Source organism: Coloeus monedula, assembly GCF_965178545.1.
Source record: "Coloeus monedula genome assembly, chromosome: Z".
Taxonomy (NCBI): domain Eukaryota; kingdom Metazoa; phylum Chordata; class Aves; order Passeriformes; family Corvidae; genus Coloeus; species Coloeus monedula.
In genome coordinates, this window is record NC_138822.1 from 76,005,986 (window position 1) to 76,033,970 (window position 27,985).

Consider the following 27,985-nt stretch of genomic DNA (forward strand, 5'->3'; position numbering starts at 1 on the left):
GTCATCATCCCCTTCTCTGTCATCTCCCAGAAGCTGTCCCTACAGTGCATGACTGTGCGTTCTCTACAGCAGGCTCCTCACAGCGCGCACCACAGGGCGAGGAGCGCCTCTGTCGATTAATTAATTAATCGATTAATTAAAACAACACCTTCGCCGTTAAGAGTGTGCCTCAGTGAAGGGAGGTGCGCGGGGGCCTCCCGGCCGCCAGAGGGCGCCGCCGCCCCGCGCTGCTCCCCGCGGTGCCGCTCTAGCGCGGTCGGCGCCACGCGCGGCGCTTCCGGGGACGAGGGGCGCCCGGAGCCGCAGGTGGGACAGAACGGGAGCGGAGCCCCGGGGAGAAAAAAGGGTCTGTGAGGGCCGGAGGGGAGTCTGGGGCTCGGGGCACACAAGGGTGGCGCGGGCGGGAGGTGGCGGACCGGGAGTCGGGGGTGCAGGGGAGGGGCTGGGGGTGCGTGAAGGGGGATGGCGGTGTCGGGAAGGGGATGGGGGTGCCGAAAAGGCTCTGGGCAGCGCTGGGCAGTCGGGAGGGAGCAGGGCTCGGCTCCCGCTCAGGAGGGGATGCAAGGAGGTGCGTGGGGCAGTTGCGAGGACGCGGAGTGGGACCAAGGCAGATCAGGCTGGTGGGGGCTGCTGCGGGACAGGTGCGTGTGCGAGCTGTTGGGCCGGGGGTGGGTGCTCGTAGGGAGTGGTACCGGCCCAGGTAGAGCCGCGGGGGCTGAGCCTGCCTGTCCTTCCCTCCAGGATGCAGCGGTGGCCAGTGGTGCTCTTCTTGGCCTGGGTTTGCTTTCTCTTTTTTGCTGGTATCGGGCTCTTCATGAGCGGCTTCCTGCTAAGCCGGATCGAGCTTGCCAGCAGCAGTTCCTGTGCAGACCCACTCGTGCCTCCACCTTGGGAGAGGCAGAGCCTCCCGCCGGGCTCCTGCTGGGCACCACAACGCTTTTCCAAGGCCGTGCTCATCATCATCGATGCCCTCCATTTTGAGTTCGCCCGCTTTGACCCCGCCAAGACCAGTCCACTGCCCTACGAGAACAAGCTGAGTGTCCTGCACCAGCTGGCCACCTCCCAGCCCCGCCATGCCCGGCTCTACCGCTTCCGAGCTGACCCCCCCACGGCCACCATGCAGCGCATCAAGGGCCTCACCACTGGCTCGCTGCCCACCTTCATCGATGTGGGCAGCAACTTTGCCTCCTACGCCATCCAGGAGGACAACCTGCTGGCACAGCTGGTGCAGAACGGTGGGTTCCTGGCTTTAACCTCAGGCAGGGGTGTTTCAGGCTAGATACGAAAAAAAAAATTTTCACAGGCATAGGAGTAGGTTGCCCAGGGAGATGGTGGAGTCACCATCCCTGGAGGTGCTTAAGAGGCTTCCAGATTTCATGCTGGGTGATGTGGTTTAGTGGTTTAGGGTTTATAGTGGTAAGTGGATGATTGGATTGGATAGTTTTGAAGGTCTCTTTCAACCTTGGTGATTCTGTGACAGGGGCTATTCAGCCTGGAGAAGAGAACGTTGTGTGGAGACCTCGTAGCAGCCTTCCAGTACCTGAATGGGGGCCTACAGAGAAGCTGGAAAGGGATTCTTCATCAGGAACTGTAGTGATAGAATGAGGAGTAATGGGTACTAATTGTCAGAGGAGAGATTTAGATTAGATATTAAGAAGAAATTCTTTACTATGAGGGTGGTGAGACACTGAAACAGCATCCCCAGGGAGGTTGTGGATGCCATCCCTGGCAGTGTTTAAAGCCAGGTTGAAGGGGGCTCTGAGAAACCTGGTCCAGTGCGGGATCCCTTCTAACCTCTTAACGTTCTATGATTCTGTGACTCTGTGTGGGCAGGGCAGCATGCAAACCTCTGCTCAGTTTAACCTGTATTCAAAACCTTGATTCCCTTCTCCCTGGGAAGGGCACTGCTTACAACAGCTCCACCCTGTGAGCTAATTGTTTTGCCCTGCTTAGTGACAGTTACCTAAGGCAGAGTTGTCATGCAGACAGGGTGTCTCCAGCTTGTGCTTCGAGTGAGAAGTAGCTGTGACTATGGCTTCATCGTCATCATCTTCAAAGATGACGAGAAAGCAGGTGAAAGTGGCTGCACTGGTGGTGCTTGTCCCAAGGTCACCCCCAGGAATGCCTGCAGGAAGCCAAGGGCATTCGGGCGCATGATGGGGGAGGAGCCACGTGTGCCAGGTGGTGTCAGGTGTGCCATGGGGGTGTCCCTCAGGCAGCCAGCCTGCCTGGACAGCTGCCTGCACCTGTGAGGCAGTGACCTCATCCCATTTTCATTGTAGTTTGGTGCTGCTGGGGGGTGCTTAGTGCAGCTGTAAAGGTCTTGTTATGGTGGGATAATGGAGTAGAGGGAACAGGACAGGCCACAGTGGGTTGTTACCCAGAGAGACTTCCTCCCAAGGCTCAGACTGGACTAAGGCAACATGACTTTGTGTGAGCAAGGTGGGCAAATGCAGTAGATCATCTGAGGCAAAATGCAGCAGTAGATCCAGTGCCAGAGCAGCAGCCTTAGAGGAAGGGTTCCTGCTCCCAAGCTGAAGAGGCCCTGTGGAAACACAGCTGGCTGATGGCAGGCAGAGCAAGCAGAGCAAGGGCGGAGGGAAGCATCAGTGCTTTTGCCTTCTCTTTTCCACATCTGAAACACCATCACCATTGTGTTTAAAAGCCAGAGCTCAGGACTCGTGTCTTCTACTCTATCACCTGCTGCCTTGCATTTTGCAGTGGGGTCACAGGCCTCTGGTGAGGGTTTGTCTGGTTTGTGCTGCACCCCCTGCAGCCACCTGTGTTGTGGTGGCCCAAGAGTCTGCAGGGTGACGTGACAGGTCAGTGATAAGTTGTGAGGTTGTGCAGGTGGATTTGGGCAGGGGGAGCACTCAAGGGCTTAAAGACAGGGCTGGTCCCTCCCTGTATTCAAAGTCATTTGCAGTCAGATGGTCGTTTTAATTTTAGGTCAGTTTTGAGTGTGGGTTGGAGAGGAGCCATTGCTCCAGACCCTGACCTGGGTCTGTCCAGGCTCTTGGGATTGTTGTGGTAACAGCACGACTCAGGAGGTCTCCATCTCTCATTGGTTCCTTTCTGTCTGGCTCAGGAAGGAGAGTGGTCTTCATGGGTGATGACACATGGGAAGGACTCTTCCCAAAGAAGTTTTTCCGCTCGTATTTCTTCCCTTCTTTTAACGTAAAGGATCTTCACACTGTGGATGATGGGATCCTGCAGCATCTCTATCCAACTGGTAAGCAGCTCTTTCACCAGGGCATGGATAAACACTGGCCTAATGTGGGAGTCCAACTGCAAATTTGAGGTAGGGCTGAAGGCTTTTTTTCTGTTGCAGAGCAGCACTCGCCAGTTATATGCTGTTGCCCAAGGATTACAGTGCTCTAGCTGGATTTCCACGGATAAGCCAGTTCTTGGAGTCCACAGACCATTTCTGTAGATACCATTCCTCTGTCTGGGACAGAGTTCAGGTTGTTGGGATCAGGTTAGACTTCTACCTCTGTCTTACAAAATACCCTGGCAGGCTGGAGACAGAGGAGCAGCTTAGCTTTGACATGTGGCTGCCCAGGCAGGCACACAGTGCTCTGGGAAAAACACAAGTTAGGAGGCTGAGACACAGCACTGCTCTGAGCAAAGCATTGGTGCTTCCTAGTCATGGGAAGAAGATGAAGCATGAGATTGTTTGAGAATTTTAGGTGATTTCCACCTCCCTGAGGTACTGGGACTAAGGGAAATGTTCTTTCATTTTTCTGTATGTGAATCTAAGTGTGCCTTGTGTGAGAGCTGCAGTTCATAATTTAACTTCAAATATGTTGGTTTTCATGTGTCAAAGCCCTGAAGCAGTGGGGAGAGGCCAGAGTAACTTCCTAACTAGGGACTGTGTTGGTGTGTCATGCCCTTGTCCTGGATGGGATGCACAGGGGCACATTGATGGGTCCAACCTAAAATATCTTCAGGGAAAGATGGGAGTTCTGGGTTCTCCTTTTTCTGAGCATACCTTTGTTTTAGCTCGGTTTGTGGCAGTTTTGAGGTAAGTTTAGGATGACTTGGGTGACATTGTACTGTTTCCTTCCTGAGGAGTGGTGAGAAAAAACTAGGGATGCTTGCTAGGCTTTGAGATTCCTGTGCCATTACACCCAGGAACCCGTGGCCAAGAGTGTGCCTCACTTAAAACCTGCATTGATTTCCTTGGGAGCTGGCAGTGACAGTGGCAGGAAGGGAAGAAACAGTAGTGTCCAGGGGCAACCAGGAAGTTCTGGTAGGAAGATCCAGGCTTAGAATTCCAGCCTGGTGTGTGATAAGTTTGCTTTTGTTCCACAGTGGACAGTGGTGAATGGGATGTGCTGATTGCTCACTTCCTTGGCGTCGACCACTGTGGGCACAAACATGGACCTGACCATCCCGAGATGGCAAAGAAGCTCACCCAGATGAATGAGATGCTCAGGTGATTAGGGTGGGGTTGCTAACTGGCCTCTTACTTCAGCCAGACTGCTGGGATCTTCCTGGGGAACTTAGAGACACTGAGGGCAACATGGGATGCCTTACTGAGCCTGTTAACATGGAAAACAGCTTTGGCCAGCTGGAACCCCAGCTATAGGCAGTGTTGCTCGCAGAGATGCGTGTTGAGAGGTTTGGTTTCAGAGGTAAGGCTGCCTTCAGGTCTCAGAGCCTTGGTTCTCTACCAAATCATGAGACGATAGTGCAGCTGGAATACAACTGAGCCTCACTCTTTCCATCTTTAACATGGAGATTGTCCCACTAAGGTCTGGCTAATGTTTGAGAAGCAGATGGAGGACCCTGTCTAGGGAATGAATACTGCATTTACCACACAGACCCATGAGTTGCACCTTTGAGCCAGAGGGCAGGATTGGATCCAGAAATTTCAGTCATGCAGATCTGTATCAGCCCAAAATGCTGCAGCTTTTGATTCTTAGGAGTGCTCTAAGTTTTGCTGCTAGAAGGAGTTGGTAACTTGCCCTGCTGTATCTGAGAGCACAGTCTATATTGTGTCATACTTACAGCATCCTTCAGGGACTAATCCCTCCTTTTTTCGTTTGAAGTGGGAGATGGCTCACGCAACATGATACATGACCCAAATAGAGGCAGCCTAAAATTTGGCTATTGTCAGGAGCATTTCTTCTGAATTGTGTTTTGTCAAGACCCCTGAAGGCACTGTTCAGTGGGGACCCAAGCAAGATCAGTCCACTCTGTCTTAGGACTCTGGATTTTCAGTTCGGCTTTAAATCACCAATTTAAAACACCCTGGTCCCTAGCTTGTTACAGTTCTGCATCAGCATTTAGTTTTGCTCACACCTTTTTGTGGGGTTCACCTCTGTGGTGCTGGCAGATGTCCCCTCCCACCTAGGCTAGTTGAGCCCTTGTCCAGGGAGAAGTTGACCTTCCTTATCTCGATGACAGGTCCTTGGTGGATCATGTGGGGAATGACACTCTTCTTCTGGTGGCTGGGGACCATGGCATGACAGAAACTGGAGACCATGGTGGCGACAGCGAGAAGGAAGTCAATGCAGCACTGTTTGTGTACAGCAGGACACCCCTGTTTGGCAGTGGCCCTCCAGAGGTGAGAAGCTGACTCCTAGCTATCACTGCCCGAGGTGGTATCCAGGCTGAAAACTGCATCCTGGGATTACAGAGAGTGACAGGGATTGTTTAGACTGGGAGGGATGATCAGTCTGTCGTAGAATCATAGAATGAGCTGAGTTGGAAGGGATCCATTAGGATCATGAAGTCTGACTCCTGGCCCTGCACAGGCCACCTCAAGGGTCACGCTGTATTCCTGAGAGCATTGTCCAAACACTTCTTGAACTCTGTCAGGCTGGTGCAGTGACCACTGCCCTGGGGAGCCTGTTCAGTGCCCAACCATCCTCTGGGTGAAGAACCTTTTCCTACTATCCAGCCTAAATCTCTCCTGACACAACTTCAAGCCATTCCCTCAGGTCCTGTCACTGGTCACCACAGAGAAGAGATCAGTGCCTGACCCTCTTCTTCCCCTTGTTAGGACGTTGAAGGCCACAGTGAGGTCTCCCCTCAGTCTCCTCCAGGCTGAACAGACCGAGTGACCTCAGGCACTCCTCACACAGCTTCCCCTCCAGACCCTTCATCAGCCTCCTGGCTGTCATTTGGATGGTCCCTAATAGCTTAATGTCTTTCTTATATTGTGGCACCCAAAATTGCCCCCAGCACTTGAGGTGAGGCTGCCCCAGCACAGAGCAGAGTGGGACAATCCCCTCCCTTGCCCGGCTGGCGATGCTGGGCCTGATGCCCCCAGGACAGGGTTGGCCCTCCTGGTTGCCAGGGCACTGCTGACTCACAGTCACTTGCCATCAGCCAGGACCTCCAGGTCCCTTTCTGTGGCACTGCTTTCCAGCCTTTTCACCTTGAGTGAGAGGAATGGGGAGTTTGTCACCATGTCCTGAGAGAACAGTGGAAGGGCTGACACAGGATGTGGAGGACTGAAGTGTTTGGAACTCAGGTTCAGGCCACTACAGCTGTCAGGGGTGCTTGTGTGGGGCCAGATGAGCTGTTAGACAGCACCTTCCCCATCAACCTGCAGTTCCCAGCAGGCATGTTTCCCATCACAGGACCCTTGGGGGGAGCAGAGCTGTGCTTCTGCCTGGATTCACCTTTGGATGGGGATGTCTTCCCCACTGCCCTTTCACATGAGTGAAAAGCTGCGTTGCTGTGTTCTCTCTGAATTTCTGATTCCTCCCCTGTCTCTGCAGGAGCCTGAGACCATTCCCCAAGTGAACCTGGTGCCCACTATGGCCTTGCTGCTGGGTGTACCCATCCCCTACAGTAACATTGGGGAGGTGATGGCCGAGCTGTTCTCTGGGGATGGTGACACTGTGTCTGCAGCCTTGCAGCAGCTCTCGGTCTATCACATCAATGCCAAGCAGGTATGGGCTGTGGTAGGCCTCCTATTGAACTAGAAAGGAGAAGGAATGGGTTTTTAACTGCAAACCTCTTCCGTTAGGTGGAGGTGGGGTGATGACATGCTGTTATCTTCATGGGGAACTTATTTTGAAGCATTACGTCCTTGCAGTGTTTGCTCCAGTAAAAGACAGCCTCATTTTCCCCAAAGAGAAATGAGAGCCACCTGTTTAGTGCTGTGGTATGAAAAATACTGTCTGGGAAGGTGGAGGAGGGTTGGATCTAGATGGTCAGAAGTGGATTAGGTAATAGGGGACACTGGTTCCTCAGGTCTGAAGATGACTAGAGGCAAGTCTCATGATTGGGGATTGAGAGTAAAAGTGGAGGTTTTGATCCTGCTTCAGTTTTGAAGGAGAAACAGTGTTAACAAAAGGCTATTCTAGATTAGTGAAAGAAGGAAAACAGTAGTGAAGGACTAAATAAAAGAAATAACTATGTAACAGGTAATACTAAAGTAGGATACTGAAGGAGCAATTTGTACAAAGTGCAACAGAAGCCCAGCAGCAGAATGACAAAATTTAAATGAGAGTCTCTACACCAGCTATAAAAGAAGCCTAGGCAATGTAGCAGGCTAAGTGAGAGACTCTATGAGTGATGTGAGGGCCATCTGTTGTGGCTCTGGTCATGCTACAGAGCCAGATTTGCCACACATTGCAAGGCATGTATCTCAGCTAAGGGCCAGTTTGCCTTTGAGGGACTCTGCATTGCTGGCAGCACAGGAATAACTCCTCCAGTGCCCAACCAGCTCCTTGGAGTGCCAGTTGGACAGCACTGGTGCAAGCCAGTGAGGAGCTGGAGAGAATCACTGCTGATGGGAAGACAGAAATATTCAGCTCTGTATTCACAGAGCAGCAGAGTCCAGTGACATTTAAAGATCATACTGTATGTTAGTGTGCATTAATCACTGAGGATATCAATCATCATCTGTTAGGAATTAGTGTTATCCAGTCATACCTGTTTAAATATTTGCATTCATTGTTTGAGGAGGTTTCTGGCTTGATAACAGTGGTGTTGAAGAAGCTGTGGCATTCCAGGGGGGCCCATGAGAGAGCCAATGGATGTGTTTGCCAGCCATGGGCAGAGCCAGACTGATTCTGACTGCTCTGAGGCAGATGGAAGGTGTGTGAAGTTACGGGTGCATTTCAGGACTGGAGCAGATCTACCCTGCTAAGCAGATGGATGTATGTGCAGGTGCTCTGCCCTGCTAATGCCCCTGTAAGACTTCTTTTATGACTTCAGGATTGTAGCTGCCTCTGTTAATGTCCTCTTGAAGCAGAAAGCAAAAGGAATGATCTTTCCTTAACCTATGGTGCAGTCTATTAATGTGCTAGTATTGAATAAAGGGAAGCAGCTTGGTTTGACCCACTGTGAGCTTTTTAATTTGATGTTTTTCCTCAGACAAAACTATAAACTCAAAATGGGGTGCAGATTAACAAGTCATTAATAGAAATGACTTGGACTTCTGGAGGACATTTGCCTTATTGCTGCCAAAGACTCTATAAAAGCCCGTACTGATGCACAGCATTACCAGAGGTGTAGCTGCAGGAATCACTGTGACTGTCAGGATGGATGGATCACTTGAGAGGGATGTCACTTGGCCAGAGGGATTGAATTTTCTGATGGGGACATCCTGGATTTGTGTGACCAGCCTTGGGTGATGTGGCTGGGGACAGGTCTGCCCTAGCACGACTTGGTAGATTGGGGTTGTTTCCATTCTGAAAGGGCAGTGTAAAGTAGTGACTCCCATTCCCAGTGTTCCCTGTGCTGCTGTCTGATCCCTTGTCCCCTCTCCTGCAGGTGAATCGCTTCCTGCAGTCCTACTCGCTGGTGGCTCAGGACCTGCCAGCAGAGCAGCTCCAGCACCTGCAGGAGCTCTTCTCCAGTGCTGTGGAGGAGCACACACAGCTGCTGGCCCAGGTGCAGGGGACGACAGTGGTGCCTGCAGAGCTGGAATCCAGGCTGGGAAGCCTCATCGGTCGCTTCCAGCGCTACTTACGGGAGGCACGGGCTGTGTGCACCCAGTCCTGGGCCCGCTTCCACCCCCTGCGTATGGTGGGGGGCTGCATTCTTATTGCCTCCTCCTGCTTGCTCTGCTACATGGTGTCAGAGCTTGCCACGTCCTCGCACTCTTTCTGTCGCAGCTGCCTCCTGTACCCGCTGCCCTGGGTCCTTGTGGGGGCTCTGCTTGGGCTGGCCCACGTTTTCACCCAGAAGGGGCTGGATCTGCTCCTGGTGTCGTCATGGGCAGCCGCTGCTTCTCAGCTGGGTTTTTTCTGGCACTGGTGGGGCCAGCATCCCAAGAGAGCCTGTTTGGCAGGCAGTCAGCCGCCCTTGGCCAGCAGTGGCCTGAGGCAGAGGCTGCGAGCATGGCTGGGGCTGGCCTTCCCCATGGGCATTCTGTTCTTCCGCTGCGGAGCTATGTTTTCTGACAGCTTTGTTGTGGCTGAGGCACGGGTGGCCCCGTTCCTGCTGGCCTCGCTGGTGATGTTGTTAGTAGGGAAGCTCCACTGGGATGGTCGCCTGACTGTGCCAGAAAGTCCCAAGCAGCAGCTCCTTGGCTTTTCTTCTTACCGGAGAGAGATCTGGTACCTGCTGTGCCTCGTGGCCATGCTCCTGGTCTGTGTGCGCCTCTCCAGTTTCTTCCACCAGTGCCGCGAAGAAATTCCTCAGTGCCGGCCCTCTGTTTTCCTCTCCCCGCTTGCCAGCCTGAGAAACACACGGGCCAAGAACCTCTTCTACCTCCTGTGCGTGGCCTTGCTGGCTGGGCTGGTGTACGCAGTGCAGAGCTGGCTGAGGCACTACGGCAACCTGAACAGCTCGGACCCCCTCGTGCTCTTCGTGCGCTGGGGTTTCCCACTGGTGGTCCTCTGCATTGCCTGCTACTGGGCTGTTGCCTCCAGTGCTGATGACTCTCTTGGCAAACTGCAGGAGCTGGTGCAGGTGGCAGTCGTTGTCTTTCCCCGGGCTGTCTATGGACTAGCATCTGTGGGACTGCTGCTCCTGCTGTGCAATCCCATGACAGTGTTTGCAAAGGACACACGGGAGTTGGAAGGATCCATCGTCACTCCCTACCTGGGGGTTCCCAGCTCCGAAGTTGACTTCCGCCATGTCATCCCTCAGATCTACAAGAGGATGCAGGAGTCTCAGAGGAGCCGGCTGGAGCGGGGTAGCTGCAGGGCCACTGTTGCAGCGTATGGGCTGGGCAGCGTGTACTCAGCAGCCCTGGTCATAGCCCTCACCCTCCTGGGCTTCCTCTTGATGCTTCTGCACAGTGAGCGGCTGAGCTTCGCCTTCCTGCTCCTCTTTGTGGAGGCCTTCGTGCTGCTGCACATCCACACGTGTGCCAGAGGCCTTGCTGGAGATGCTGGTGAGTCCGGGCTCAATAGAGCAACCACTGGATGTGTGATCTGGGCCTCACCTGCAGTGACCTTGCCGTAATTCCAGTGGGAGAAGCAGGGTCCAGTTTCTAGTCTTGGGAAATACCAATGCACTGATCCTCAGGATACTCTTAGCTTTTTTAGAGCTGCCTAAATGCTCTAGATTTGAATGTGTTGTGGGTGGAGGAGGAGTGTCTTGGGTCAAAGAAAGGAGCTCTACACCTACCTCTTCTGCCCGGGGTATGAATAGTCACCAAACCTCTCAGGTGCTGACAGAGTCCAGTGGCGGGGCTACTGGCACCAGCAGAGGGGATGCCAGCTCCTTGCTGTATCTGTGGGGGGAGCTGGACTGTTTCCTCTATCTTAAAAGAGCCAACATGGAAGGGAAACCTGGAAAAAAAGGTCAATAGGCTTTTTTGGACCATGGATCTGTCTTGTTCCTTCATGCTGATATCCCCACCCCCTGCCTCTCCTTTTGTCTTTATCTCTCAGAGCCATTTTCAGTGCCCTGGTATGCAGTCATCTCCTGGCTCCTTGCTGCTTCCCAGTTCTTCTATTCCACAGGCCACCAGCCCATCTTCCCAGCCATCCACTGGAATGCAGCCTTTGTCGGCTTCCACCTTGACCACAGCACGAACCTCCTGCCTGCTGTCCTGGTGGGCGCCAACACCTTCGCCTCCCATATCCTCTTTGCAGGTAAATCAATTTCTTCCTGGGCTGTGGAGCCTGAGCAGACACAGCTCACTGCAGCGCCTTGTCTGGGACTCTGCAGCTGAGCATGAGGTGATAAAGGCTCCAGCACCAGCTGAGCAGCAGCATCCTCACTGTTCCCCTTGTGGCACCACAGCAGCCTGCCCTGGAGCTGAGGTGTATGCTTCCTGCACATCCACGGCCGGATGGCAGAGCCTAGACTCCTCCTCACCTCCTGGGCTCCAGTAACTTCATGTGCCTTTGTCCTTGAGGTAGTTGGCTGCCCGCTGCTCCTGCTGTGGCCCTTTGTGTGTGAGATGACCAACTCACAGAGGAAGAAGCCCAAGAAGGAGTCCCGGGAGGAGCTGCAGGAGGTGGAGGAGCGCATGATGGAGATGAGGCTGCGGGAGTCTCCGGAGAAGTTCTCCACTGCTCTGTTACGGCTGGGATTGAAGTACCTCTTTGTTCTTGGGGCACAGGTACGGGCAGAGGCAGGGTACCTGTGGGAAAGGCTGTCTAGGAGGAAATTGGTGTGCTGTGAGAACTGTGGAGCACTCTGATGAGAGAAAGGGGTCAGCCAGGACACAGACAGGTGGGGGGGGTGATGTGTCTGGTTGCAGGTGGAAGAGCAGGTCCCTTTTCAGCCATGCCACTTGCTATGTGCTTTGGGAAGGGCTCCAGCATGGAAGCTGCCGTACGGATTAGGACACTTTTCACACCCATATGCCCAGAGTGGTAATGTCTTGTTCAGGAGCTGCATGGTTGTGATCCTACTCCCTGTCTTCCTTACCATTCCTGTCTCACACCAGCTCTGGCTTTCGTATGTGCTGTGATGATATAGGGAGCTAAACACCAGAAACTTTAATCCTGTGAGAGAAGTGAATAGCTTTCTGGGATTTATCCCTTCAAATCATTCTCCCATGTGGTCCGACCAGAGACAGTGCAGGGGAGGGGAGCAAGCCCTGCAGCAGGAGAGCAGGAGTGCCCCTCTCAGTGAAATAGCAGGTCAGGTTAGTAACAATGTGAGCCCTCCTCTGTGCTGCCCTAGCCTGGCCTCGGGAGGGCCTGCACATACCCCCAGCTGCTTGTGTTTCCTGACTTGAGGACATCATGGAATGGAGTCCTCTTTAGAATGCTCATTCCTGGTGTGTGCCATGCCAGCCTCTCAGGCATGTGCAGTTTAGTACCACCTTCAGATGTGAACCTAGTCCCCAGGAGGTCTCTCCAGAGTCACCTGTAACTTGTTTTTCCTGATCTTCCCCGCAGCTTCTGGCCTGTGTTTGTGCAGCTATGATCCTCAGGAGACACCTCATGGTCTGGAAGGTCTTTGCCCCAAAGTAAGTCCCAGGAGTTGCTCTGATGCTGGATTAGGACTTAAATCCCTGATATCTTGACTAGAGTTTACAGACAGTAATGTTGGAAGAGACCCTGTGATTGATCTTCTGACTCATTACCTAGTAGTGGTTGTAGGAATGTCCCTAACTAATTCCTGCTTGAAATTCAGAAGCTAGACTTAAGCTAGAGCCTAGAAATTTCTCCTCATCTTAATTTCCAAGGACAAACAGAGCCCAACTGGAAGCTGAGAATATTGTAGGTCAGAGAGCCAAAGGTAAGGATACCAGACCAGAAGTGATAAACCCAGAAATGCTGAACCAGCAAACCTTTGAATTAGCTGGTGCGAGGGGTGGCCTCAGCCTCTGAGGGATTCAAAATCCCACCTGAATCAACAGGTCCTGAGCAGCCTTTGAACCAGAGGAGCACTTGGCTTACAGGTTTTAGGCAGCAACTGCTGGGGAGTGATTGTAATTCAGGTTTTAGGATGTGAGATGGTACCAGCCTCTCATTGTCAGGAAAATCAGTCAGCTGGAGGGTAGCAGCCTGTCTTTGTAGTGATGCTGGCTGTTGTATCCTTAACTGCCTCTGTTGTGCCTGCAGATTCCTCTTTGAGTCGCTGGGCTTCGTGGTGAGCAGCATCTGCCTCTTGCTGGGGATCTCGCTGGTGATGCGTGTGGACTGTGCTGTCAGCACCTGGTTCAGCCAGCTTCGGCTCAGGTAGCCTTGGAGATGAGGGGAGCCTGACCTGCTCGTCGGCCCAGGCTGCGGCTGTCTCCTTGCCTCCCTCGGGTTGGGAGGGATACATGAGCCGCCAGCAACGAGTGCCTGCCACAGCAGTCAGGGATTATCCCCGGCTCCCTGCCTCTGTGCTGAACAAAAGGACAGGAGCCAACTGTTCTTGCTCATGGGGATGGTGTTTCTCAGCAGGGGAGGAGGTCAGAGCTCTCGCTGGGCCTTTGCTGGCAGCAGCTGGACTCTGCTGCAGGAGCCCAAGAGTGCTGAAGTGCTGCTCTGGTGAAACACCAGCGGGGGTCTTGCTGCTACTGTCCTGACAACTGTTGCAATGTGCAGCTGGTAGGCTTCAGTGGCCAGCAGGGTGTCACCTTGACTGTGCAAAGACAGTGACTCATGGAATGGGACCTGCTGAGGAGGGGAGAGGAGGTTGGAAGGGGAGGGAATGTCCCACAGCTACCACTTGTTTTCATGTGCTTGGTTTTCATGCAGGAATCACACTGTGCATGGTTCCATGCAGATGGTTCCTGGAGCCTTGGTGGCAGCTACTCCTCTGTAAAGTCAGTCAGTTGCTCTGTAGTGAGGCCTCTCTTGCCCTACACTCAATCCCATTTTCCTAGTTCTCCTCAGCCCTGTGAAGTGCAGTGGGGAGCACTCTGGGCTGCCTTGTACAGCAGGCTTAGCTTGGGGCAGTGGTCGCAGGGGCAACTGTGTCCATGACCAAGAAACTCTCCACTTCTGTTCTTATCCTGTCAGGGTCCCTGTGGGCTGGGTGGTAGCAGCCAAGGCTCCTGATCTCTCCCTGAGTATGTGCTGCTGGATGCTGGCAGTTGACTGTGAACAGTTAAGATGCAGGAGGATGCAGTGACAGAACATGGACTCACCCATACTGGGCCTGGCCAGCAGGAAAGGGGAACCTGGAGTAGCTGTCCCAGCTGCAGGAGTAGCCTTGGTGTGAGCTCCAGCCTGGGAACAGCTACTTGAAAGCCTTGAGAAGGCACCAGTTCTTTTGGGAGATGGTTTAACTCACTGGTGCCTGTGTATGTGCTGGGTGCTATGGACCAGATGGCAGTCAATCACATCCATGATCCCATGTTTGGTGCTTGTCTCCCTGTTGGCCTTGTCATTCTCTGTTAGACTTCATGCCACAAGTGAGCTATGCCAAACATGCCCTTGACTGCTCACTGTCAGGAGACATGGTGTTTCTTTCTTTATGGGCAGAAGTAGAGGATGGTGACCATGGTGCCTGGCCACATCCCAGCTCAGTTCCTCCTGCAGTTTCATTTGAGCTGGGATTCATTACTGCCCTGAACCACTGTGTGGCATTACTTGGTGCTATGAAACCTTTTGTCTCTTTCCTCTCTGGATAGAGCCAAGGACTGCTTGCCTGGGATTTCTGCAATCCCATTAATTTTTAACTCATGCACCATGACTGCCCTTGTTTGAGTTCCTTACTGCAGACTGTTAGCATAACTCCAGGCTCTTCCTCTCCTCTGCCCTGCAGAATCCCAGGGAAAATGTCGTGTCACCTCTCTCATTATTTCATTTCTTGGCATTTTTCCCAAGTGCTCAGTTGCTCTGGCTCTTGAGGGCAAGTGGAATTTTGTATTTTACCCCTGCAAAATGCCTGCTCAGGTGATAGGATGCAATTCTAAGGAGACTAAAACTGTTCTAATATTAGGTTTTCATTGCCTGGCCTGGTCTTGAGCTGCTGGCTGTGCTGTGCTACCTCAGCCTCTCATCTCCTCTGCTCTGTGGTCCTGCTCAGTTTCACCTGACACAACCAGGGACTGGTTTGTAGCTGGCATCACACCCTGGCCTGCCTCACTGCCTGGATGCATAACACCAGTGCTAGGACAAGGAAAGGGCAGCAGCAAACAGTGGGGGAAGCTGGAAGCTACAGGAATGCATCAGCCCACAAATAAAATGGGCTTAGGCAGTCACACCCTTAAAAATAGGTTATTTGCTGAAAGCTGACTCCCTGGTGGCCATAATGCTTCTGGAGGAATGAGGGGTGCATCAATACAGGGAGGAGGAAGAGGGTGGAGGTAGCAGATACCCAGTAAATTTTCATTTAATGTGATGTTAATCTGGATAGCACACGTTGCTAAACCCCGAGGCTGGAGCTCAGATAGGTCTTGTTGTAACCTCATAACCTGGTCAGGAACTTTCTGCCTGACTGTATTTCTGCTGGCAGAAGTCCCTGTGGTCACTGATAGTGTAGGACTGACTCCTGACATCCCCACAGCTGCCATCCAGGCCCCTTGGCTTCCATCTCTGGGACTGGTTCCTCTTTCACTGGTCACTCCAGTGCAGCTGAGCCTTCCCATGCTCGCTGTTCATGGTTGGAGCACTCACAAGGGGCTTGGGCATCCTCTCCTCACCCCTCCATGTCACCCCTCTGTTGTGTGTGGGCTCATGGTCCCAGGAGACCAGGGAGAGCAGAGGGAACAGCAGAGCTGTAGCGTCATCAAAGGACACACACTTATCTCGCCAGAGACTAAACAAAACTTGCAGTAGAGGAGCTGCAAGTACATTCTTGTCACTGCAGAGATGCCACGGAGTGCTGGCTGCTCGGACACGGCAGACTGGCTGCTACACCAAAGATTTCAGATTCATGAAGATGAGTTTTCCACGGACTGGAGATGCTCTTGCTTCTTTTCACTGACTGTTTTAGCCTTTGTCAGCCTTCCTCAGCTGCCCTCAAGCTGATTGTTTGGCTGCCATTCTCCTGAGCATGCCGGGGATTAGAGAGTTAATTCCAGTCCAGGGCTTGGTGGCCTTGGAAGCAGATCATGCTGCTGATGCTAGAGCAGACAGGGCTGCTTGCTGATTTAAAACCCCAAGAGGGGATTGCCTCCTGGTCCAAACCAAGCCTCTTTGGGAAATCTGGTGTGCTGGGGAGTAGGTTTTTCCCCACATCCCTCCAGAGAGGTTGTTGTAGGGCCCCACTTGTCTCTCCTGGACAAGTTATTCCAAGTGGTTTATTTCTGGTCCCTGTGTCCCTCGTTGAGTGTGACAGTGGACAGAGTGCTCAGCTGAGCAGTTTCCATCCTGCACTCCACAATCTTTCTGCGCTTTGGGCTTAGCAAATGTGCATGTGTTTTTTGGGGAGAGCCATTGGGAAACTTTCCTGGCTCACGCCCATGGTGTGTCCCGTGGTCCTGGCACAGAACAAGAATTCAGTTGTGTCTCTTTTTTGCTGCCTAGAAAACAGTGACCAAAACCTGCAGCCACTGTGAAGGGTTGTGAGTGTTGAGTGCATCCCTCAGCTCTGGTCCATGGGGCTAACATGGATCCCAAGAGATGGCACTGTTTTGAGGAGCCCAGGGCTCGCTCTAGCTCTGTTCCCACAGCCATTCCTCTGTCCCATCTCTCTCTGGTTTCCCCTCAACTCTTCAGGCTGCTTTTTTATGCCAAGGCACAGTCCCAGTCTCAGTGTGCATGTCCTCCCTTCCCCTCAGGAAACAGCAGTGCCAGTGTGTGTGGAGCAGGGCTGGGGAGCACTGCTCTCTCCCCCGAACCCTGACTCAGTGCACCACGTGGCTTGGAGCAAGATTGTTGTTTTATTTTTTATTAACCTCTGTGTGCCTCAGTCCCTCATATGGGGAAAAAAAAAAAGGGGATGGACCCAGTTGTGGAAAGCAACCTGGGAGCTCTGCATGCAGCATGGTGCTACACTTTCCTGGGTGTCTACATATCTGGCTGCCAACGCTTTCATTCACATCCAGCAGCTACACCTGGAAGGTGGAAGCAAAGCTCAAGTCTCTGCTGGCAAGCAGAGCCTTTTTACTTTCAAAGACTCCTCTAAAACAGGCAAGCTGGCAGTGCTGGTTCACCTGGCAGTCGTGGTCCTTGAGATTGGTGTCCTGCATCCAGCAGCGCTGGGTATGGCACGACTGACCCAGGAAGGCAGCCAGGGAGGGGTCACTCCGTTATTAAATTGTGTAATTAATTAATTAATCGGGAGTGGGGTGAGGTGTGAGTGGAAATTTGCTTTGCGAGGGTGGCACAGGGCTCCGGGTGGCTGTGAAAATGATGTCTGCAAATAAAACTGTGAGAGCCAAGGAGAGTTGTGTTGTCTCCTTCCATCTCTTTCCCCAGCCTGTCAGGGATTTCCTTCGTGGGGAACCGTCATCTACAACTTCCTCCTGAGGGGAAGTGGAGGGTTTGGCACTGATCTCTTCTCTGTGGAAACCACTGACAGGACCAGAGGAAATGGTCTGAACCTGTGTCGGGGAGGTTTAGGTTGAACTGGGGTCCAGGACTCTGGAGGTTCAGGAAAATGCTCTTTTTCAAGAGAGTGGTTGGGCACTGGAACAGGCTCCCCAGGTTAGGGGTCACAGCCACAAGCCTGCTGGAGTTCACGAAGCGTTTGGACAGCGCACGTGGTGTGATTCTTGTGTGGTCCTGCGCAGAGCCCGGAGCTGGCGATCTGATCTGTCCCTTCCAACTCGGGATATTCTGTAACTGGTTCTGTGACCGCTGGCTTCGCCTTGCGATGAGGTTTGTCCCTCCGCGGCCGCCCCCTTCCCGGCGCGCGCCCCCTCGGCCCCGCGCTTCCCTGTTGCTGTGGTGACGGCCGTTCCCGCCAATCGGCGGCGAGGGCGGGAAAGCGGGCTGGTGATGGCGGCGGCCATGAAGCGGCGGCGCGGGACGGAGCCGGGGCCGGAGCCGGGGCCGGAGCCAGAGCCGGAGCGGGGCTGCCTGCGGGCCTGGGCCGCCCACAGCCGGGTGCTAGTCGGGCGATGGACGGTGCGGCAGGTCCCCTTCCCTCCCCTTCCTTCCCCTTCCTTCCCCGAGCCGCGGGGCTGCCGCCGGTGCCGGTCCTCAGCCGGGCCGGCTGTGAGTGCGTCCCTTGCAGATGGCGCGGTGCGGCGGAGAGGCGCGGCGGGCGCGGCGGCAGCAGCGAGACGAGTTCGGGGACCTGCTCCGGCGCATCCGCGGTGAGTGGCGGCCGCCTTCACCTCCCGCTGCTGTCCCGGGCCTGAAGCGTGTGGGCGTGGAAGCACCGGGTCTCGAACACCACTGTTTACCGGGGTGCAGCTCCGGTATCCCGGAGCTGGAAACAAACCCTTGAAGGGGGCGGGGTGAAACGGTCTCCACTGCTCCGTGCTGAACGGGGCGTGCAAAGAAGTTAATCATAGAATCATCAGGCTTGAGAGGCACCTCTGAAGATCGGGTCATGCACTCCAACCCCCCTGCCTAGGCAGGGCCACCTGGAGCAGTGACACAGGAACACATCCAGGTGGGGTTTGAATGGCTCCAGAGAGGGAGACTCTAGGGTTGGTGCCCTGTAACAACAGGGTACCAGAGACTCCCTGGGCAACTGTTCCAGTGCTCTGCCACCCTCAGCATAAAGAAGTTCTTCCTCAAGTTGAGGTGGAGCTTCTTGTGTTTTATTTTATGGCCATTGCTTCTCTGAATGCAGCTCCAGTATCCCTTTGCTGGAAACAAGCCAGGGTGATATGATGCCTGTTGCCCTATGCTGACCTGGGCCAGCAGAAGGGTTACTGTCTAGCCCCAGCCTCCACCCTAACTTGCTGGGCAGAGCTTTGGGGTTTCTGTAAAAAGAGTGAGGCAGCCTTTGCCCTGGAAAGTCAGGGAAGAGGCTCCCTGATACAAGTGTGGTGCAGAGAAAGCCCCATATGAGGCAGCCTGATTTCCAGTTTTCTTAGCTCCTCAGTGCAAGAGAGACACGGAGTTCCTGGAGAGGGTCCAGCAGAAGGAAACAAGGATAATTAGAGGACTGGAGTATCTCTCTTATGAGGAAAGGCTGAGTGAGCTGGGCACATTCAGTCTGGAGCAGAGGTGACTGAGAGGGGACCTCATTGATGTCTGTCAGTGTTTGCAGGGAGGGGTCAGAGGATGGAGCAGGCTCTGCTCAGAGGTGCCCAGCAATAGGACACGAGGCAAGGGGCAGAAACTGATGCACGGAAAGTTCCACCTGAACACAAAGAATAACTTTACCCTGTGGGTGACTGCGCATTGGAACAAATTTCCCAGAGAGACTGTGAAGTCTCCCTCACTGGAGATACTCAAGAACCATTTGGATGCAGTCCTGTGCCATGTGCTGTAAGATGGCCCTGCTTGAGCAGGGAGGTTGGGCAAGACGAGCCACTCTGGTCCCTTCCAGCCTTACCCATTCTGTGATTCTGTGATAAGGAGAGAGAGACACAGTGTGTGAAAGGGTGAATGTGTACTGGAACAGAGCAGGCTATTGATGGTCTTTTGAGAGAGCTGAAAGGCCTAAGTCCTGAAGGACTGCAGCATTTGGATAGCTGGGGAATAGATGTCTAAAGCAGTGTTGGCACCTGGAATGCTGAGACATGCTGTCTGTCCGGGCACTGCAGTTCCCAAGTGGCTAAATCACACCACAGTCCCTAAAACATTCTTGCCAAGCCACTTTTCTTGTCACCAAGCAAGGCGTTGCCACCTGAGCATGGATGGCTGTTTATTCTTAGTTTATTCTCAAGTGTTTATTCTAAATTTCTTGTTGGGTTGCTGTGCCCACAGGGCTGCCGGCTGCCCTCCCTGCCCTGCCTCTAGAACTCACTGTCCTCTACAACTCCCTGCTTTTCACTGTGGGAGCATCTGACTCTGCCATCAAAAGAGAAGCAGAGGGAATACGCGAGGGGCTCCTCAGGGGTAAGGATGTGGTTCTTTGTACAGCGAGTTCTTGGGATGAAGAGAGTGTTCTCTGTGCTCTGGAGATACTTGGTGACTGGCTGGAGGTGCAGAAACTATGCGCAGGCACTCCTGACTCTGCCAGGAAAGGCCAGAGATGGGGGAGACTGTGAGCAGACACGCCTGGCTCCACCTGGAAACTGTGGGCAGGCATGCCTGGCTCTGCTTGGAAGTGCTGGAGATGGAGGGAACTGTGAGCAAACATCCAGGCCCTGCCTGTAAGGACTAGAGGTGGAGTGGCTTGTGGCCAGGGACAATGTGCAGCTGCCTGCCTGCTGCTGCCTGCAGGGATGGGCTGGAAGTTTCAAGAGAAACAAGGGTTTTTAAGTCTCTAGCAAAGTTTTAGTGACAGCATAAAATAAATGTTTTCTTTAATTATGGTTTGCTGTCTTCAAAGGAAACTCAGTGAAAGAGGCTGCAGTTCAGAGGTGGATCTGCAGTGTTGGCACATGTTTACCTGAGGGCGAATGATTTCATGAGGGCTCAGCAGAGCTGGAGTCTAGCTCTGAGTCGTGCTGTGTGTTGTCTCCTGAGTGTGCTGCTCTCTTTCAGAACATGTTTTCCATTCTGCTGAGGCCAGGCCAGCCCTACAACCCCATTTCTACCATCACTACGAGGAGCCCGTGCTTGCTTGAGGCTTTCTCTCCCTCTCTCAGCCAGGGTGCCTGTTATGGGGCACCAACCCACTGCCTCACATCTGCAGATCTTTTTGCTTGGGTTTTTTTTTTCAGTTCTGGAGGCTTGTGGGGCCTGTGGACAGGATCTTGGTACGGAGGAGCTGTGGCAAAAGGTGCTGCAGGAGGTAACCGTGGAGGAGCTGCAGGCACCTCTGCACCGTCTGGGGGCCCTGCAAGCAGCCTGGTGGCTGGCAGCCGGCCGTCTGGGAAGTGTTGCTGGCCTGTTCCAGCTCCTGAGCACTGCTGAGGTAACTGGGCACAGGCAGATGCTGGCAGAGCTGGCATAAATACCATGTTTCTCACAAAACTCACTCTGCAAAATGTTGTTGTGGCACTTTGACACCTGAACCCATCAGTGCTGCCCAGTCAGCATGACTCATCCTCCCCCTGATATTCCCAGCATAGCCTAATGGCCCTGAGAGCATTAATGGATCCCAGAATATTCTGCCTGTTGGGGCCCTGGACCTCTGTGTTTGAGACAGGAGACTTGGGCGGGCTGGAAGAAGGCTGCAGATGGACTCGCAGACTCTGTAGGGAACAGTAGTGGGATGCAGAACCTTCCCTGCTGATTGTAAGGCTGCTGCTGGGTCCCATCCATCAGCATCTGTTGGATCTGCCATGCCAGGAGGCCCTGAAGGTGCACCCCACTCTGAGGTGGGGAGGTGCTGCCCCAGGCCAGGCAGGAATCACTGCAGTAAGGGGGTTGTAGCTGAAGTGAGTAGATGGTAGGACATTGCTCCCCAGTGCAGGGAGTGGTATTGCGTGGTTTGGTGGGACATGTTTCTCTGTGCCCTTGGACCAGTGTTTCCTGCTTCCCTTCAGCATTCCCTGCTCTCTCTCCTCTGTGCCTTCACAGGAGCCGGGAAGATCTCACTGCAGTGAGGGGCAGAACAAGCTCCTCTCCCTGATCAAGGCATGGAGGGTCCCTCCTGAGGGGGCCTCCCTGCCCCTTGTACAGAGTGCCAAGGACTTGAAGGAGATACTCTGCACCACAGCAGCCTTCCTGCAAGGTTTGTGGGGGGCAGGTACTCATGCCAGCACAGTCTCCTGCTCTGTCCCAGGACCACTTTCCCTGCCCTTATCCTGGTTTCTCTTCCCAAGCAAACTGGCCCTTGGGGTTTTCTGGGTTGTTCCTTTGGAAGAGGGCCTGGGCTGAGTCTCTGAGTCTCAGCTTTTACATTCCATATTCAAAGAGCTTCTCTGCTTTTTCCCTAGCCCATCCTTTCTCTGTGCTATCACAGAGCTCCTCTGCCTATCTGTGACTTTCGGGAGGTATTTGGGCCCTGCTGTGACCCTAAAGCAGAAGGCTGGCAGGGGACTTAGGAAGATCTTCCTTTCTTCTGTCTGTCTTCTGGAACGTGCCTTGTTGCAAACACGTTTTTCCTGTCAGATTATGGTGCTGCAAGAGCCACGAACAGCTGTTGTGAGGCTTTGTAGCCTGGTGTCACAGCAGGCAGTGGATCTCATCTGACCGCTGTGTTCCACCCTGCCTGTTTTCTCTCCTTTACTGTTTTGACAACCCCAGCAGCTCCAGGGACAGCCAGCACTGCCTCAGTGTGCTTGGGCTCATACAGGGCCTTCCTGCCAGGAGACAGGGCAGGAGCTCTGGCCCACAGAACTGGAGCCAAAATACTCTAGGGTTTGCACCAGCACTTCCAGCAGGGAGGTGGCAGATGTGAGTGTGATGCTGGTATGTAAGAGCAGCCTCAGGGAAGCTTGAAGGGAAAGCAAATAACCAGTTGTGATAAATTTTAATGAATTGATATCCCAAAGCATCCTGCTGGGAAGTGACCCAGATGTGCTGGAAAGATTCTGAGGTTCTGTGTGTGCTTCCCCATCTGCACTACTGTCATTTTGGATGAATGTGGAGGTGAACCTGCCCAGCACATACCCCTGTCCTTGTTCTGGGCCAAAGCAGGCATCTTGGTTTCTGGACTTGGAAGCTGCTGTTATTTCTGCTGGACATTTCCATTGAGTGGCTTGTTCTCTTGCAAAACCATTAAAGCAAAGATGGCAGCTTGGCACTATCCTGCTGTGCATCACTGCATTTGGAGGGGATCAGGCAGGTCCCTATAGCTCTGGGAAGAAAAGGCCACCACACTTGTTTGGGGCCAGATGGGACAGGAAGGTGAGCCACTGAGCCAAGATGCTGGGTCTGTCCTAGGGCTGCAGGAGCTGGAGGCTGGGAACTTCCCCACCGCCCTTTCCCTCCTTCAGGAAGCTGCAGGAGGATTCTGCTCCAAGAAGATCCTGGCCCAGATCTACACCTGCCTTGGCTGCTGCGCTCAGCGAATGGTAATGACAGCACAGAGCGGAAGGGCAGCTTAGAGCTGTGGGGTGAGCAGGCTCAGGCTGATGTCCACACTGCCTTTGCATGGCCCAAGGCCTCTGCAGGGAGGGAAGGCTTTGAGCAGAAGTTGCCCTTGTGGCCCCAGCCTCCTTGGACAGGCTCCAAAATCCGTGCAAAGATTTTGGCTGAGTGCAAAGTGTCACTGCAGAGAGAGAAGCTCAAAAACCAACCTGAGGAGGGCTGCCTTTGGCTGAAGTGCTGCCCTTGCTTAGTGGGGATCTCTTGGGGAAGCAGAGCAAGAATCTGGATCCCATCAAACAGTAAAGAAATCAGCAAGATGTCCTTGCAACATGCATATCTTCCCATCCACCTAGGGCAAGCCTCAGACAGCCCTTCAGCACCTGAAACGGGCCCTCCAGATAGATTTCCAGTGCCTTCCTGCCCTGTCCCACGCGGCAGCAGTGTACCACGAACTGGGAGAGACTGATGTGGAGCTGCAGGCCCTGACCCTGCTCTACGAGGTTTGTCTGGTTCCCATACTTCTGGGATGAGTTTTGCCCAGCAGAGCCTGCACAGAACTTCAAGCAGGCTTCTTCCTTCTGGGGGGCTGTTTGACCCTGGAAGGGGCCTCCAAAATAGCATGGTGCTGCCTTCAGCAAGTGGGCAGGAAGGAACCCAGCAAGATCTGAAATTCCTGCTCAGCACTACATTGGGATGTGGCAAGACCTTGAGTCCTAGTTCATGTTCTTGGTGGCTTGGGAGGAGAGGTTATACTCTCAGGTCAGAAAGTATCAATCTCCTAATGAAATATGTAGTAGTAAAGAGGCCTTTAAGGGCAGATTTTGGCTGCAGTGAGGCAGTGTGCATTAGCTGTGTGAACCTGCCTGGGAGAGCAGGTCAGAGCAGTAGACCCTGAATTATCTCTTCAGCTGTTTGAAACTGTCAGATACATACAGAGCTGTGGAGAGGGAACTCTCTCCTTACAAATGGTCTAACTAGGTCTGTGCTGCAATGGGATGTGGTGTTCCAGGCAGCTCAAAGCAACTTGAACTAAAAACGTGAGGTGATCTGGGTGACCTTGCAGATCTCCTGGTGCCACATGGAGATCAGAGGTCTGCCTGCCCCCATGTGATCCTGATGGCTCTTCCTGGAAGCGGCTATGAGAACAATGTAGCCGTGCTTGTGAAGTGCAGCACTTCTGCTTGCCCGGGTGCATCTCCAGATATCAGAAGTGACAAATGATTGCAGCTGCCCGAGACTTGACCAGTGTGGTGTTGATCATATTTTCTGTTCCTATTTCACAGGCTCTGGGAAAAAACCCTGCAGCAGCTGCTTCCTCTAGTCCCTATTTCCTAATGCAAACAGAGCTGCTTGTCCACACACCAGTACTCGCTTCTCTCCTTCGCCATCACCACCCCTCTGAAGTGAAGTACCTGCTGGCACAGCGGTGTCTCCAGGATGGGAGGTAACAGTGCCTCTGCTCTGCTTGCAATATGCTGCTTGTTTGGGCTCTGCAGTTTTCCTTGTTCTCCTGGAAATGGTCCAGTTCAGTACTGCTGTCGTAGGTCTGCTCAGAGCATGGATATTGTGAACAGGGCGAGTGTGGTGCAGGGGGAGAGACTGCGGGCTGGCAGTCCAGGTTTCACCTGGCTGATGGCACTTCTGCTCCTTCCACCACATGTCCTGTTCCTGTTGCAGGGTGGCTGGTGCAGTGGAACATTACCTGGATTTTCTGTCTCTCCTTCAGGGGGGGCTGCAGCAGCAGGTAGGTGTCCTGGGGAGGAGCTCCCTTGGTGACTTGGAGGATGAGGGTTGGAGGGATCCAAACCCAATCCCAAGGGCTAGGCCCAGGCATCAGCCCTGGACTCCAGACTTCAGTGTCTAGTTTGAGATGTGAAGGAAATGAGTTGGGGGCTGGCACCCCTGAACTGTGGCATGTCTGCCTTTGGATTCACACCAGAGAGCACTCACCACTGCTGTTGGGAGAGACAGCTTCCCCTTCCCTGTGGGGTGTATCTGTCACCCTGATTTTGGATGTCCTTCACTTCCAGAGCAGGAATTTGATGCCTTTACTCTGCTGAGTTATGAGTGCTTCACACCTTCTGCCTGCTCCACCAGGCTCCAGTTACTGTGGGAGTGGGCTTGAGCTTTGCTGGGCAGCAGCTCCAGGTTCTCAGTATGCACGGAGTCGTTCTGCTTGGCTGAGAACTCTGCAGTTCTGCAGCACTGACATCACTTTTGCTCCCCAGGTGCCCCTGGATGGTAGCTCAGCTGTGCCCAGGATCCCAGAGGTGTTCCTGGAAGCAGCATCTGCCTTGGGGCAGGCTGGGAGGCACCAGGATGCCATAACCGTGTGTGAGGAGGTCATCAGCCGGACGACTGACCTCATTCCACGGGTGTTACGAGTGGAGGCGAGGCTGGAGCAGCCGGAGTGCTCATCGCCAGGGGCAGAACTGGCGGGTGGACTCCTGTCCCAGAAGAACGAGAGCCTGTGCTGCCTTGCCTGGAGAGCAGCTGGATACCTGCACCAGGGCTGGGCATGGGCCAAGCTGGGCGAGAGCAAGGAGGCTGTAACACAGTTCAGCAGGTGATGAAGCCTTGCTGGGAGAAGGGCCCTCCCCAGCAGGCAGCAATGCGTGGTGGGGCCAGGGCAGGGCACAGAACGGCACTGGGGCTGCCCTGACAACTTGACACTCCTGACAGCCCAGGAGCAGCTCCAAAGCTCCTCTGTCCTCCCACCCACAGGTGCCTCAATGATCTCCTGCGTCTCCAGCTCCATGGGTCTGGTGTCAAACCAACAGGTACGACACTGCACAGGTGGGACCTGTGTGGGGCATGGGCTGGGTCAGGATCTGTGTGCTTGGCAGCAGCAGATACAGGAGCAACGTGGTGGGCCCAGCATCAGTCTGGCAAGAGGCAGTTGTCCCAGGGTGCAAAGCTCTGGGCCGTGCTGAATTCTCTGAAGACACTGGCTGCATTGTTTGGAGCAGAGCTTGGCCTTGACTCTGCCTCTTTCTTCATTGTCTAGGTAGCAGTTAAATGGGCTGTGAACTGGAAAGTTTCTCCAATCCAGTTTTTGGGGAAAAGATACGTGCCAGTGGTGCAGAGGGGCAGCCAAAGGCCAGGCTGCTGCTGAGGACACTGTTCACCACAGCCATGTAACATTCCGGGCTCTTGACATTCTTCACTCTTCCCCCTCTGCTGCCTCCCAACCTCTTCCTACCTGGCAGAGAGGCTGAGCTTTGCCATCTGTCTGCAGAGCTGGAAGATGAGCAGCCCAAGTAAATGTTTGGCCTATCCTGACTGCTAATCTGGCTCAGCCTGCTGGGACAAGGAGGATGCTGTCTTCAGGTGTGTGTGTCTTCCTGTGACAGAGAATCTCCCAGCCGAAGTGGAGGTGCTCCAGAAGATCAGGTTGCTCTCTCTCATCGGGCGAGGAATGCAGTTCTTGGAGCTGGGGAAGCACAAAGAAGCCCTGTTGGATTTCCAGCACAGTTTGCAGATCTCACCAGGTAAGAGGCTCATTTTGGTGAGGAGCACAGGGGATTTCCCCAAGTTTGTCCTGGGCTGCTTTGCTGTCTTCAGCAGGAAGTTCTTACACTTTAGACCACATTTATTCAGGTGTCACAGACAACAGTAGGGCCACTAGCAAGGTTGCATACTACAGATGCTTCTGTAAGGCCTGGTCGGCTCACTGCCCAGGAGAAACAGACCAAAACTGTTGTCAGAGGAGTATATCAGAACTCTGACAACAACCTGTGCTGTCAGCTTGGAAATTTCCTTCCTCAACCCCAGCCTGGTACAGCCAACTCTGTCCCACACAGGTCTGCTTTCCCAGAACAGAGGAGCTGGAGTTGTGCTTCATGTCAGGAAGCAGCATGTCCATGCCTAGCAGTACAGAGGCCTTCAAGGGGAGCATTCATGTCCTGAGCTCAGCCAAGGCATGGCTAGTGCTGCTCACAGGGCTGTTCTCTCCTGTTTAGTGTTCTGCCTGTGCTGACACGCTGCAAAGGTGTGAACTTCACCAGGATCTGCCAGACCTGCTGGTCCCAGTCCTGACCGTGGCTGCCTCCCTTTGAGGGTGCAGACGTGCCTGCAAGGAAAACCCCAGTCTCTGTCCAGGGAGAGGTGTGGCAGGCTGTGCTGCAGGGCTGATAGCATCTGCCTTGGCTGCCAGCCCCGGGGTTAATTAGAGCCTGTGACACAGCCTCCTCCCTATTATACCACCTCTCTTCACACTCATTGCCCATGTCTGGCTTCTAAGCTTCTTTTATAATACCCTGCAACCCACAGCTATGCTGAGGACCTGCTCTTCCCCTGCTAAAGGCTGATCCTTCCTGGCTTGCAGGTGACCCAGCTGCTACCTCCTACCTGGTGCAGGCCTTGTGGAAGCTGAACCGAAAGCAGGAGGCAGCTGCTCAGTGGCAGAAGTTGTCCCAGAGCTCCCCTGAAGAGGATGGGCAGCAGCAAGGGCAGGGAAGGTGTGTAGAGGGATGGGTGGGATCTCACGTCCAGCAGTGCAAACTGTCTGTCAGGCTGTGAGGTGAGACACTTCAGGTGTCTGAGGAGCTTCCCCTGATGACTGCTCTGAGGGGCCACAGGCTGTAGCTCTGCTGGGCCTCCCTGGGGCACAGAAGGGCTGACATGGAGCCAGATGGGGAGGGCAGAGGCTGCAGGTAGAGCAGAGGGATCTGCAGGACAAATGTCTTAGGGCATGGCAAAGGAATGCTGCAGTCCTCACTGCTGCCATGTTCCCTTCTCTTTCAGGCCCCTCCCTTTGTATCTGGTTTCATGTCTGGAGCAGGCTGTGTTCCCTCACAGTGAACCTCTTGCCAGAAGCATCCAGGATTACCTCGGGACAGCAGCCCAGGACACCTCAAGCTAACCTGGTCATGCCCCCCATACCTGCTGAGGTCTCCCTGCACTTGGCTGGCACAGGGCCTTTAAGGACTCCTTCAAGACTTAGAATTACTCTGTGATGAAGCTGGATTCCCAAAGGACTGAAACAGAATAGATCTCCTTTTCTAATAGAAAACTCAGCTCTGTTAAGCTTTGGGTTTTTCCAGGCTCTTTTTCCAGAGCAAAATGTTGCAGTCATGGCCTTGACTCCGCCTGGAGCTACTACATGGCTGTGCCCTGGATGTGTGAGAGATCAAGGGCAGAGATACCCTCATCCATCCATCCTTCCTTTGTGCCCAGTGCATGGCGGGGCTGGCTCTGCAACTCGGGCTCCAGGGAGCTGGTGGTCTGTCCTA

The 27,985-nt window shown here is 53.8% G+C and overlaps 2 protein-coding genes across 2 annotated transcripts; both read left to right on the forward strand.

Annotated features, from left to right (window-relative positions):
* The first annotated feature begins 293 nt into the window (after window positions 1-293).
* PIGO (phosphatidylinositol glycan anchor biosynthesis class O) lies at window positions 294-17,113 on the forward strand. The gene is made up of 11 exons (XM_082302151.1): window positions 294-346; window positions 742-1,235; window positions 3,089-3,232; window positions 4,315-4,438; window positions 5,413-5,572; window positions 6,735-6,908; window positions 8,740-10,309; window positions 10,812-11,015; window positions 11,286-11,488; window positions 12,276-12,346; window positions 12,945-17,113. Exons 2-11 carry the CDS (start codon window positions 743-745, stop codon window positions 13,063-13,065), a joined length of 3,264 nt encoding a protein of 1,087 aa, XP_082158277.1. The 5' UTR covers window positions 294-346; window position 742; the 3' UTR covers window positions 13,066-17,113.
* A 589-nt stretch (window positions 17,114-17,702) lies between these two features.
* FANCG (FA complementation group G) lies at window positions 17,703-27,615 on the forward strand (the record flags this gene model as incomplete). Its single annotated transcript, XM_082301714.1, has 14 exons — window positions 17,703-17,831; window positions 17,941-18,022; window positions 19,593-19,724; window positions 20,495-20,688; window positions 21,297-21,450; window positions 22,605-22,735; window positions 23,105-23,251; window positions 24,035-24,195; window positions 24,429-24,495; window positions 24,980-25,317; window positions 25,476-25,531; window positions 26,105-26,242; window positions 27,079-27,211; window positions 27,498-27,615. The coding sequence occupies 14 exons, from the start codon at window positions 17,703-17,705 to the stop codon at window positions 27,613-27,615; spliced, it is 1,980 nt and encodes a 659-aa protein (XP_082157840.1).
* Between the last annotated feature and the right edge of the window lie 370 nt (window positions 27,616-27,985).